Source organism: Dromiciops gliroides, chromosome 3 (assembly GCF_019393635.1).
Source record: "Dromiciops gliroides isolate mDroGli1 chromosome 3, mDroGli1.pri, whole genome shotgun sequence".
In the NCBI taxonomy this organism is placed as follows: Eukaryota; Metazoa; Chordata; class Mammalia; order Microbiotheria; family Microbiotheriidae; genus Dromiciops; species Dromiciops gliroides.
Genome location: NC_057863.1, coordinates 459248739 through 459262779, shown reverse-complemented (window position 1 = coordinate 459262779; position 14041 = coordinate 459248739). Strand labels below are relative to the sequence as shown.

General features: G+C 39.1%; 1 protein-coding gene across 1 annotated transcript in view; it reads right to left on the bottom strand.

Annotated features, from left to right (window-relative positions):
* The window catches only part of CCDC148 (coiled-coil domain containing 148), a 306036-nt gene that overhangs the window by 9521 nt on the left and 282474 nt on the right, over positions 1-14041 (bottom strand). The window contains exon 13 of the mRNA XM_043991473.1: positions 4358-4475. Coding sequence (XP_043847408.1) covers positions 4358-4475 — 118 coding nt within the window. The remainder of the gene's footprint in view (positions 1-4357; positions 4476-14041) is intronic.

Genomic DNA, 14041 nt, shown 5'->3' with positions numbered 1-14041 from the left:
TTGTCAGGGAAAATTGCCCTGAAATTCTAGAAGAAGAAGCTAAAATAGAAATTGAAAGAATCCACTGATAACCTCCAGAAAGAGATCCCAAAAAGAAAACTCCTAGGAATATTATAGCCAAATTCCAGAGCTCTCAGGTCAAGGAGAAAATATTGCAAGCTGCCAAAAAGAAAGAATTCAAGTACTGTGGAGCCCCAATCAGGATAGCACAAGATCTAGCAGCTTCTACATTAAAGGACCGGAGGGCATGGAATATGATATTCCAAAGGGCAAAAGAAATGGGATTACAACCAAGAATCACTTACCCAGCAAAACTCATCATTATCTTTCAGTGGAAAAAATGGGACTTTAATGAAAAAGAAGACTTTCAGATATTTGTGATGAAAAGACCTGAACTGAATGGCAAATTTGACTTTCAAATACAAGACCCTAGAGAACCATAAAAAAAAAAAATTGGAGCTGGGAGACATACCTGGGGTCATACAGTGGGCAACTGTCTTGTGTCTGAGGCTGGGTTTTGGCTGGGATCCCCTTGGGTCCAGGGGTGATGATTTGTGTCACTTAGCTAGATGATAACATCGTTAGGGTTAAATTGAGGGGTAAAGGGGGAGGGGAGAGGGCAGAAGTGAAATCCTACATGAAAGTAACAGGAAAAGGCTTATGGAGTAGGAGAAGAGATGGGAGAGGAGCAGGGCAGTAAATGAATTTTACACTCATCAGAAAAGGCTCAAAGACCTTAAACTCATCAGAGCTGCCTCAAGGAGGGAATAATTTACACACTCAATTGGGTGGAGTAATCTCTCTAACACAGCAGGAAAATAGGAGGGAAAGGAGATAAAGAGAGAGGGGCAAAAGAAGGAAGGGCAGAGTAGGGGAGGAGACAGACAGAAGCAAATCCCTTTTGAAGAGTGATAGGATGAAAGAAGATGGATAATAGAATAAATATCATGGGGAAGGGAATAGAATGGAAGGGAAACAGTTAACAATAGTAATCATGAAAAAGAGAAAAGGGGGAAAAATTGTACAAAAAATATTTATAGCAACTCTTGGTGGAGGCTAAGAATTGAGAATCAAGGGAATGTCCATCAATTGAGAAATGCTGGAAAAAGCTGTGTTATATGATTGTAGTGGAATGGTCTTGTGCTACAGGAAATGACAAACAAGATGATCCCCGAAAAACCTTGAAAGACTAATGAACATCAATGTCTAGTGAAGTGAGCAGAGCTGGGAAGAGGACATTGTGCATAGTGACAGCAGTATTGTTCAATGAGCAATTGTGAATGACTTAACTACTCTCAGCAGTACAATGATCCAAGACAATCCCAAGGAACTAATGAGGAGGCTTACTATGCACCCCTATAGAAAGAACTGATAAAAAGAACACTTGTGGATTGTACATATATAAACTGATTGCAATCTTGTGGAGGGGGGAGGAAAGGGAGGGAGGGAGGGAGAAAAATTTGGAACTCTAAATCTTATGAAAATGAATGTTGAAAACTACCCTTACATGTAAATGGAAAATAAATGTTTGTTGCTTAAAAAAAAAAAAAACTGTATATAATGAAATAAATGGAGACATCACCTAAATTATGAACTTGCTTCTCTTACAGTTTCTGAATTTATTTCAGTAGTTAGACTGGTTCCCTACATATAATAATGCTCAATAAATATTTTAATGGAATTTAAAAGTTCTAATAGTATAATTGTAAATATTTATGATTAATCTGGCACAATTATATTCCCTGCTCCCCCCAAAAGAGAAAAAGAGCTGTTTCTACAAAAATATTTATAGTACCTCTTTTTGTGGTGGCTAAGAATTAAAAATCAAAGGGATGCCCATCCACGGGGGAATGGCTGAACAAGCTGTGGTATAGAATGGTGATGGCATATTTTCTCTTAATGTTATTATTTTTTGCTTCCTTCTTCTAGATCATCCTTCACTTCTGTTTATTTGCATCTCCAATCTATCATTTCTTTTTTTCTTTCTTTTATTTTTTTTTTTGGTGAGGCAATTGGGGTTAAGTGACTTGCCCAGGGTCACACTGCTAGTAAGTGTTAAGTGTCTGAGGTCAGATTTGAACCCAGGTCCTCTTGACTCCAGGGCCAGTACTCTATACACTGTGCCACCTAGCTGCCCCTAATCTATCATTTCTTTTGTGTCTTTGGTGAGACTTGCCTTTGCAGCAGACTCAAGTCTGTCTATTCCGTGCATTATTTTTACTGTGTAGGCCATACATTTTGCCCTCATAATTCTCATTTCTTTTTTTAGCCACTCAGGAACAGCATATTATGGTTCTGTGTTCTCAAATTCCACAGGATTCTGTTTCCATCAATTGTTTGATCCTTGTTCTTTGTTTTGCAGTATTTATTCAGAGTTTCCTGAACTTGTTTACTAAGTCTAGAGGCCATATTTTCTTCAATTGTGCATGTTTTCCTATTGACTTATCTGCCTATGTTTAAGGTCTTTTGAGTTCTCTCCTTCTTGAGATCTTGGATAAATTACTCTGCACACAAACACATACACATACACACATATACTCTACACTCACCCCGCTTACTTTCCCCTATTACTTCCTAACTCCCTCCCCTCTGATGGAAGTTTCCCTGAAGGCTAAATTTCAGAGCATCTCAGCCTCCTCCCACTCTAGGCAATTCACAGTTACAGCCTAGGTCTCTGCTCCAAGCAACCTTTCCGCAGAACACTGGGCTTTTCCCTCGGGTTTAGTGGAGTGCCTCCCAATGGCCTATATCAAATGTCCTGTCTTAATACCCTGTCCCACTCCCTCTATTCCTCAGTTCTCTCATCTGGCACTGGCAGTCATGGGTTGATTTCTGTAGTTTAGGTCACCAAGGCTCAGGATAGGGGCTCTGAGAGGAAGCTGAGTTCTACCTCAGGCCCAAATATGTATCATTCCACTATTTTCCTGCAGAGAGCTTTTGTAGCATAGAAGGCTACTGCTGTGGTACTAAATGATTATCTCAGTTCAAGCAAATTTCTGGATCCTAAAGCCAGGATCTCTACAGCACTGGAAAAAGGGGGTTGAGGGTGTGGAGCTGGGTTTTGTTGCAAGCATACGTGTTGGGTCTTTGGGTTGGCTAGTGCAGACTTGTTGTTGGTAACCTAGTAGGCATTGGGGGAGAGCTGTTGAGTGAGCTCAGGGTGGGCATCAGTTGATGTATTTTTTAAATTTCCTTTTGGATTCTGGGTGTCCTAGGATCATGGAGACAGCTGGACTTGTTTTATTTTTGGTGCATATTTTCTGTTTTGAAGAGGTTTGAAAGATCATGAGGTCAGAGAAAAGGTCTAGTCTTCCATCTTGCTGGTCACATGATCTGAAATTCCAGCCCTTAACTTTTTTTTTTCTTTTTGGTGAGGCAATTGGGGTTAAGTGACTTGCCCAGGGTCACACAGCCAGTAAGTGTTAAATGTCTGAGGCCAGATTCGAACTCAGGTATTCCTGAATCCAGGGCCGGTGCTCTATCCACTGCCATCTAGCTGCCCCCGGCCCTTAACTTTTAAGTGTTATTATCTGCCTTCAATACCTAGGGCAAGTAAGCTATTGCTTTAGGCATTATGTACTACATGACCCTCAGTTATGCAGAAATGTGGCATTTTAAAAGTGATTTTTAACTCTGTTGAATTGAGGATGTCTCAAAGCATGGGTAAAGGCCTAACAGTTTCTTTGCAACTGTTTTAATCCCTTGGCTAGCATGGCAGAATTTTACTGCTCTCAATTATTATCAAGGTGCTAACAAACTAGAGGTGATATGGAGGCCTTGAGATCTTAGAAGAGCTTTCTAAAAGGAGTGGATGAAGGTTTTTTGTGGGGCAATGAGGGTTAAGTGACTTGCCCAAGGTCACACAGTTAGTGAATGTCAAGTGTCTGAGGTCACATTTGAACTCAGATCCTCCTGAATCCAGGGCTGGTGCTTTATCCACGGTGCCACCTAGCTACCCTCATTGAAATTTAAATATACTCAGGAACTGGCAATATCAGACAACTAAAATGTGATCCCAGTGAACAATTCTGCTACCTTGAGTTAAGGTCTGCATTGGAAAGAGCACTAGAAAATCTAGGTTGGAATCCAAACTCTGCTGCTCACTAACCAAGTGACCTTGAGTGAGGTACTTCCCACTTTCCCTGTCTGGTGCCCAGTTTTCCCATCTGTCAAATAAAAGAGGTGACTGATATGAACTAGGTGTCATCTAGATCTAAATCCTATGATGTGTCCAAATTCTGAAGAGTTGAACTTCAAAAAGCATATGTACTGAAGTTAACTTTAGTAATGATTACATTAATAGGATTCAGAAGCATCCTTCATTGCATATTAAAATACTCCAATTAAACAAAGGCACCTGCTTCCTGAGGGCTTCCAGCCTCTTCTCTCTTTCTTCTTGTTCCTTTGTTTCCTTGATGGCCATTTCTTTTTTCTCCATCCAGCGCTTTTCCAGTAAGTCCTGTCTAAATTTGACCCTTTAAGTAATAATACAAAAAGACGTTTGCAATGTGTCACTCTAAGTCTGGCAAATATACAGAATGGAACATGAGGGCTAAAGCTGCTTCAGGCACCATCTTACTGCAGTATATGTTATTCTAAATCATTTTCCCCCCAGCAGGTCTGTCATAGAAGGGACCTTTTAAAAGGCTATCTAATTTATCATTCATCCTCATAAAATTCTCTACTCCTCACTTTTACTCACACTTCTTACAGTCAGTACTGAAGCTAAGCTTGAAAGACAAGCCTCAGACTTATTTTTAAATATTTCATTGGCTTATAGACTGTTATAGATCAATACTTCCAGTATTCCAGTGTTGTGCCATTCATAACAATAACACAGATTTTCACCATGACGATTTGAAATGTTAAAAAGACAATACTGCTGATTGCTATAGATAACATTTTAGCCAGAAGAGTAAACAAAAGAAGATACTCCAATACTGTACTCAAAATGTTATTACTGTCAGAATATATTTATGAAATATATCTTTAAAAAATACTTTGGATACATTTTCATTCATTTCTGCTTTAGGATGACCTGTTTTCTTCGCTGAGACTTTATAGAAATGCACTTTGACATCTGTAGATGGCAGCAAAAAACATGATTCTCTCCTCAGCATCCTTTCCACTTGAGCTATTCCATTCCCCTTAAAATTCACAACTATTAAAACAGGGCAGAAAACTATCTAAATATCTAACCATATCCATTCAGTGTTGGGGTGGAGAGTCCCTCTCGTAAAACAACAACACTATTCTTCTGAATTCACACTGAATATTAATGATGCAAATACTTCTTTCAGAAAGGGTAGGTGCAAAGCTCTCTGGATAGCAAGTACTGTGCCACCAACACCTCTATCTTCTAAATTACATCAATTATTAATGGTTTACACTTCATAGCTTTTGTGGGGCACCTGGTATCCTGCGTCTTTGTGCACAGGGAATACACCTTTATTTTTCACTGATGCATCTCACCCCAGGCCCTTGCCTCTCAAGAGAAGCGGCAGAGTATAGAGGAAAGAGCAATGAATAAAGGAGTCTGAGGAAATGGGTTCAAATCCCACCTCCTCCCCTTATTATATGGGTGAACTTGGCAAGCCACTTAACTTCTTCATCTGTAAAATAAGGATGTTGAATTAGATGGTTTCTAAGTTCCCTTTCAGCTCTAAATCTGTGAGTCCCAAAATAAATCCAATTTGTAATTAATCCAAAATCGCTGTCAGGGCTATAGCCCAGAAAAAGGTCCTCCTATTGACATAGGCAGGACATAATAGGGTTTTTTTAATATTTTTAAATCATGGCTTATCTTCCCCCATTTCTCACCTACCCTTGTCACATATGGTTATTTTCTTACACTATAATGAAGTCCTCACTTTTAACACCTAGAGCAGGATAAGTGAATATCTATGATAGTACAATTAAAAGATAGCCTGAGCTTTCACAATGACCATATCCTAATTTTCAAAATCTTTACAAGGTTTCACTTCCTTTGGGATATATAGGAGTAAGTGCTCTTGAATTTATAGTAATATTTCAAGTTACTCTATTGCAAATTTTTTTTTAAAAAAGTTGATGTGCTCAAAGGAAAATGACTTGAAAGGTATGAGAGTTAGTGGGTGGCATTACAGTCTAGGTCATAGGAAAGGATGGATCACTGGCTATATCAGGCATCTAATAATCACCAAGATTAACAGGGTTGCCCTAATTCAGTGAAACAGAAGGCCCATCCTAAATGTCTTCATTTTTAAGGACCATGTTATTGAAATTGATCTTGAAGAATTCACACACACGAGGGCAGCTAGATGGCACAGTGGATAGAGCACTGGCCCTGGATTCAGGAGTACCTGAGTTCAGATACGGCCTCAGACACTTAACACTTACTAGCTGTGTGACCCTGGGCAAGTCACTTAACCCCAATTGGCTCACTAAAAAAAGAAGAAGAAGAAGAAGAAGAAGAAGAAGAAGAATTCACACACACACACACACACACACACACACACACACACACACAAACCCTACTCTCTTTGTCACTTCCTGTCCTCTACTCTATAGAAAAGTGATTTGAAAAACCTCTTGGTAAAAATAAATAAATAAATAAATCAGATGTTCACACATTCACAGAAAAAAGCAAACAATATAGCCAGTTGTATCATCCAGAAAAATTTCCACACAAGCATTTCACCATTGGTTATGAAGGGAAGCATCTACAAATGGTTCAAGTCACTGACTGATAAGTGCTGGGTGGTGAATTCCCAAACTGGACTCCTGGGTTCGTCTCACAATCTGTTTTTCTCACTGGATCTACAAAGGCTGAAAGTGCTGCAGAAAGTCCTCTGGAGGAGGAGAAGCATCATACTGTTCAAAAGCAGCAGCTGCTGTAGAATCAGGTGCATCATTAACTATGATCTGAAGAGGATTTGGCTTAAGCCTCCGGGCCAGAGCACAGTTGCCCTGACTTGAAGCTTCCCTGTAGAAAGGGAGAGTTTATCTATCATTTAGAAACCCATTTCCTGTGTGCCCCACACTCAAAGGGATCAACATTCAAATGCAAATGGTTTTGTTAAACACCTTGAAGTGTAGTAACAAACTCCCTTTGCTTCAGAAAGTGTTGGACAAACCCAGTCTCCTCCCACCTCACTCTCCTTTTGAAGCCAAAGCTTACTGCAGCCTCAAAAGAGGACAGGCACATTAAAGGCTCTGCAAAGCTACAGACAGGAACAGTGTCTACACAGGTTGTTGTTGGGTTTGTTTGTTTTTTTGTTTTTTTAAAAATCGGTTTGGTGGGGAATAAACTAGAATATGAAGATACATGCAAGAGTCTTACTGATTGTAGCCTAACTACTGGATATCCTCACTCCTATTTTTCATATTTATATACACTTTCCACTAAAGCAGGGAAAGATTGTATTACAAACACACACAGAGGTGGGAATTGTTGCTGAACTTCTTTTTTCTCCTTTTTTCTTTTTTTTCTTTGTTACAAGGGAGGGCTCCTGAGTAAGGGAGGGAGGGAGATTTATATTCAGAAATGAAGGTGATGTCGAAACAAAGAATATCAATAAATTATTTTTTTAAAATACAGGAGGGGGGCAGCTAGATGGCACAGTGGATAGAGTACTAGCCCTGGAGTCAGGAGGACCTGAGTTCAAATCCGAACTCAGACACTTGACACTTACTATCTGTGTGACCCTGGGCAAGTCACTTAATCCCAATTGCCTCACCCCAAAAAGAAAAAAAAATACAGGAGGAAAAAAAATGCTACCTCTCAATCTGAGGTACCCTTTTATTAAAAGAGGTCTGAACCACTTTCCTAGAAAGGATTTGTGTAATTCTAAGGGTCGAATGTCTTTTATCACTCCGTGAAGGAAAGCTTGCTTGCTTACAAAAAGTTAGCTACCCCACCCCAGACTCTTGGGCTCTAATCTGAGTAAAGGGACATAGATATGAACCTCAGGAATAAGGTCTTTAATCCAGAAGTACTGGAGTTATAAAATGGTGATGGGAAGAGTTAGGACTAGGCTTAAAGAGGGGGGCACTGAAAAAGCATTACAAATACCATAGTTAATCTATTCCCCAAATAGTAACAAATAAAATGTTTGGCCTAATAGTCTTTCTGCATCTTTTCCCTGGTATTCTTTAAGTTTAGAGCTTTAGGTAAACAACAGACAAAATAATTTGATGTGGATAAAAATATAGCAAGGACTATAAGAAGCACTTGTTACTTCAAGCCTGTCATTAGTTGGAGGATGCTCCTATGAGAGAAGGCCTCAATAAGTAAAGGACTTCTTGATGAACCACTTCTGTACTACACTCAATTCTCTAGAATCCCCTGTCCCCTTGCCTAATTGCTGATCATGCCTTGCCAGACCTCAATCCTGGATTACTCCTACCATTTATTCTCTCCATTTTAATTCCTATGCTGCTGAACAGACCTGGAGGAAATCATTAAAACTGAGTCCATTACCATTTTATATAATCTCAACTTGACCTCACTGCAGCAAAGCAATCCTTACATGTCTCTAATTGATTTGCAATCCCAAACCTATCAGACAGTCCGAGTTAGATCTTCCCATGTGCTTAGCTGAGAACCTTGCCTCATACTTTACTGAAAAAAATTTGACGTCATTCACTGAGACCTCACATCCCCACACTCTGTCTTACACCACTCACATATCTTCCCCCACTATCTCCTCCTTAACACCAGTCTTGCATGAAGAGGTGGGCCTTCTCCTTGCCAAGGTCAATTCCTCTGCATTCCTCTACAGCTAGGTGTCTCAGTGGATAAAGTGCCAAGTCTGAAGTCAGGAAGACTCATCTTCCTGAATTCAAATCCAAGTTCAGAAACTTCCTAGCTGTGTGATCCTGGGCAACTCACTTAACCCCATTTGCCTCAGTTTCTTCATCTGTAAAATGGCAAATCACTACAGTATCTTTGCCAAGAAAACCCCAAATGGGGTCATGAAGCACCAGATATAACTGAAAAAGTAACTGAACATCATCCTCACTTTCTGATCTTTATTCTGTCTTCATCTACTGGCTCCTTCCCTGTTGCTTACAGATACATCCATGTCTCCCTCATAGTTAAAACAAACAAGTAAACTCTCCCTTCATTTGCCATCCACACTAGTTGCCATCCTATATGATACCTCCCTTTCTCAGCTAGGCTTCTTCACAAAGCCAAACTGATTGTCTTAAAGTACAGGTCTCATTATGTCACTTCTCTGCCCAATAAGCTCCAAAGATAGTGTATCACCTCCAGGATAAAAATTTTAAAATAGTATATGAGTACATGATTGGAAGCATTACTTAGACTCAATGAAGAGTGATTTTGAGTGTATGTTAAAACTATTTGACATTTTTAAGATCACAAAGAGAATTGTAAATCTACTAGGCACTTTGATACTTCAAGAACCTTGTCAAAGCAGATATTCTTAGTATCAACATAGATTTACACATTGAAATCCCTCTACAATTTGGTATTGTCTCTGCCAAGAGCAAAAAATTCATCACCTGATGGCCAATGTAGTAATGAGCCTTTCTGACTAAAGCCAGGCTGGTCAGTAACTATCAGACAGATAGCCACCAGACTCGAATCAGAGGCTTTGTGACATGGTGGGCTTCATCTGAGCTTGTGTTTCATTGGCATGACCTTTAAGAGGTCTGGGTCACCGCCATGCAATGGAGAAGCATCAGATCAGGACCTGAGGGGAGGTGCAACCTGTACTGGAGTGATTCTCCTAGTGCTGCTTGTGTGGTCACAAGACATTTCTGGTAGATTTAAAAAAACTTATTATTTGTATGGCCCTTTCCCCATTAAGGGGCTATATCATAACTTTTCTTAAGTGTACAGAAAGAGAAATCATGTTGAGGATTTGCCCCTAACATTGGTAGAATGTTTAAATCCTTCCACTTTGTATTACAAATAGAGAAAAATGCTTTTAAAAGCTAAAAGCTGAAAATTGAGTTTAGTTGATTAATTCTATGCTACTTTTTTTAAAAAAAGGATTTCTGATAGGCACATACAATTTATGATAAGCATAATTTCACTTAAAATGTTTTCAGATTCATAAATATTCAAAACAAAACAAAAATACCACATTACTAGAAATGGGACTTTATAAAGCCATGCTTCTAATATGTGCAACCACATTTTCAGTCAATGATGAATGATGCTCTTTACTTTATAAAATCGCTGCATTTCACCACTTGGATTTAACTATATTTAGCCTCTACTAATGATAACAACAAACGACAAATGAAACATTTTAGCCCATTCTTGTTATTAAGGAGATACACATCCAATATAGAATGCCTCTCTGTCTCTGCTTGTGGTAGCGATAGCATAGTAACTGCGACAACAAAAGAAACCACAATCCTTTCCCTCAAAAAGATTTAACGAAATAAGAATAATAAAACTGGGCTTCTACAATACTGTCAGAAAATCCCCTTTATACTCCCTTTCTTCCTTCCCAGGCCTCTTACAACTTCTGTTCAAATCAGACATCAAAGGGGTCACAGATTTAAACAGTGATTCAGCAGCCCACGGCAATGAAGTCAAGTCTGATTTTCTATCAACATAGAAAATGATTAGAAAAGAGCTTTCACCACCACCCTACAATTTAGCATTCTTTTCTCCTGAGGTAAAACTAGCAGAGTAGAACATGACTTCCTCAAGCACTTTGGGGAACACCAATGTTTTAAAAGTAACCCTCCCACTTAAAAAGCAAAAGAAAACAAAAAACCCTCAGAAAGTGCAAATTACCTAAGCTGAGGATTTTAAACATATACATATTAGTAAAAAACATGAAATACTTTGTTGTTTCTTTTGTATTATGTGTATAGCTATACACATGTATACACATAGGGTACATATGCATACACACCACATGCATGTATGTGTGTTTATGTATAGACATACATATATGTGTGTGAACATACATGTATATATAACTATATACAATAAAGAGAACAGCATATTCTGGTTTTGATGCATGTTCACAGTCTACTGTAAAGAATCTATTCTATTTCTAAAAGGTTTATTACTTACCTAGTTGGTGTTTTTTCTCTTTCAAGTTTCAACATTTACCCTTTGAGGCTGTTTCTCTTAAGTTGGGCCTCCCACCAACTTTTATTTTCTCCGAATATGGACTTAGGGGTGGAGTTCTGGAATGAAAGCTTCTTTTCATCTTCAAGCACAGACACCCACAGAATATAGTGCATCTACCACTTTCCCAGAGAGTAAAGAGAACTTTTGCTACTAAATCTAAGGAGAGAGAGAATACAGCCCCTCTCCACCACCAACTTGACAAGTTCTATTGCCCAAGGTTCTGTTTTCAGATAGTGGGGAGATGCCAAAAAACTGATATCCTGTAAAAAGCAGCAAAATCAGGCCAACAGACAGACATGTGGTCTATGTACACTGGTCCAGTGCCAGACTGAAGAAGAGGAACACAAGTGAACGAGGCATCCTTCTGACTAACCTGATGGGCGCTCAGCATTACCAGAATAGATATGAAAAAGTTAGCAAGAGCCCTTTACATCATTTTTAAATGGGCCCACAGATGAGTGTGGTCAGAAATGAAACTTTGAAACCTTTTACTTTCCAATGTCTTTCCAAATATGAGACCTTTCCTCTAGGAAGAAAAGATGGGGAAGAGCTTGAGGTGGACAATTTATAAATTATAATTATTTATGAATATATTCATATTTATTTATATGGTGTTTTTACAATGGCACAGTGTTTTCACATACTTTTGTTTATTATTATCCCTATTTTAGAGTTGAGGAAACTAAAACTAAGAGAGATTATTTGCCCATAGTCACATGGTGATAGGTAATGCTCATTCTCAGACCCACATTTTCATATACTAAATCGAGCTCTCTCTCTCTCTCTTTTTTTTTTTTTAGTGAGGCAATTGGGGTTAAGTGACTTGCCCAGGGTCACACAGCTAGTAAGTGTGTAAAGTGTCTGAGGCCAGATTTGAACTCAGGTCCTTCTGAATCCAGGGCCAGTGCTCTATCCACTGCGCCACCTAGCTGCCCCAAGTCGAGCTCTCTTTATACCACTGTTGCTGATGTTTGTATTTTGGTTGGTTGGCTATTGTCCTTCATGCTCCAAGAAGACCAAAGTGCATTTTACAGAAGAGACAAAGAATTTCTTAGAATTTTTCAAGGAGTTAAAGTAAAAATCTAGTGGAGTCAAAGGACCAGGGAGTAAATCTTGCATTAGGAGGTAATATCTTCATTAAGTCAGAATTATAATGATTTGTTTCTGTTGCCTGAAATTTGCCTTTGTATAACCAAGTTTTAAAAAGGGAAGGGGCAGGGGCAGCGCAGTGGATAGAGCACCGGCCCTGGAGTCAGGAGTACCTGAGTTCAAATCCAGCCTCAGACACTTAACACTTACTAGCTGTGTGACCTGGGCAAAGTCACTTAACCCTAATTGCCTCACTAAAATAACAAAACAAACAAACAAACAAAAGGGAAGGGGCAGGTTGCTAAGCAAACTGATAGTGCCAAAAAATAAATTTAAAATTTTCATGGTATTTTTTTTAAAGAATAAGGCACAGATCAGAAGATATGTATATATTTTCTGACACTTAAAGAAAAAGCTACAGTTGCTCAAGCAAGAGAGGTGAAAATTACCTCCACGTTAATAAATTTCACAAAGAATGACGAAGAGGTACCTAAAAAAGAACAATCTTCCCTATAGAATAGTAGTTCATTATAATACAACTCATTATTTTCATAAATCTGAATATACCATGGACTAAATCATAGCTTATAAAACATAAAATATATACTGTCAAGGCCTGTTATAACACAACCAGCCAACAAAGTGGTTGTCTGTCCTGTTCACCCCAGACCAGTATATTTATTCTTATGTCAGTTGGCAAATATCTGAAGTATCCCCTAACCTGAGTCAAAGAAGATATTTTATTTCTTAAATTCATGACTAGTGGTCTGCTTTCCAAGTAGATAAAGAGATGGCTTTGAAACCAGGAAGAACTGTATTCAAGACTTGCTGACACACACTGGCTGTGTGATCATGGATAAATCACCTGATCATTTTTTAGTGCTCTAGACAATTCTCTAAGACTACAAAGTGAGGAGAAGGTGCTTATTTAGAAAAATGACAAGAAACAAAGGAGAGATTATGGGGAAATGATGATGTATTAGGATGTAAAGGAGTTCAGTTCTCCCACAAATACTTCCAGTGGAGCTCTAAAAATACACCAGAAAGAATAATGATAAATACAAACAAAGATAATCAACTATAAGCCCCTCTGTTCTGTCCAGGGCTGCACAGAAAGACTTCCAGAGGAAGGAGCAGAGAAAAGTGAAGGTAAGTAGAAGGCGAAGGACAAAGCACCCCAGTCCCAAGGCAGGGAACAAAGCCAGTCTAGCACCAAGCCAGGAAGCGATAAGCCAGGGGTTGCATCTCCACTCACATCAAGAGATCAAGCCAAGCCAGTGCCCATCAAGGCTAAGGGAAACCCAGGGGTTTCCCTTTGAGGCTCCTCTGCTTCACAGTAGAAGATGGGAACAGATCAGGAAATCCACATTTGACTCAGAAAATATAGGTAGCCCTAGCCCAACCCAGTATTCCGGTGGTCCTGGCCCAACCCAATATTCAGGGAACCTGATCTTCAGTGGTAGAGGAAATTACTAACCAAGAGTAAAATCACAGGTCCATTCCTTATCCCTATCCTCTTTGCTGCCCTCCATTCTCACATCTCTAAATGTCTTGCAGACATTTCAAAATAAATGTTCTGTAGATATCTTAAATTTGATATATACAAAACCAAACTCTTTATCTTTCCCCCTAAACCTTCTCCACCCCCCAAATTCCCTATTACTGAAAAGGGCAACACCATCTTCCTAGTCCCTCAGATTCACAACCTAGGAGTCATCCTTGATTCTTCACTATTGTTCAACTGCCATACCCAATCTGTTGCCAGATATTCAGGGAACCTGATCTTCAGTGGTAGAGGAAATTACTAACCAAGAGTAAAATCACAGGTCCATTCCTTATCCCTATCAT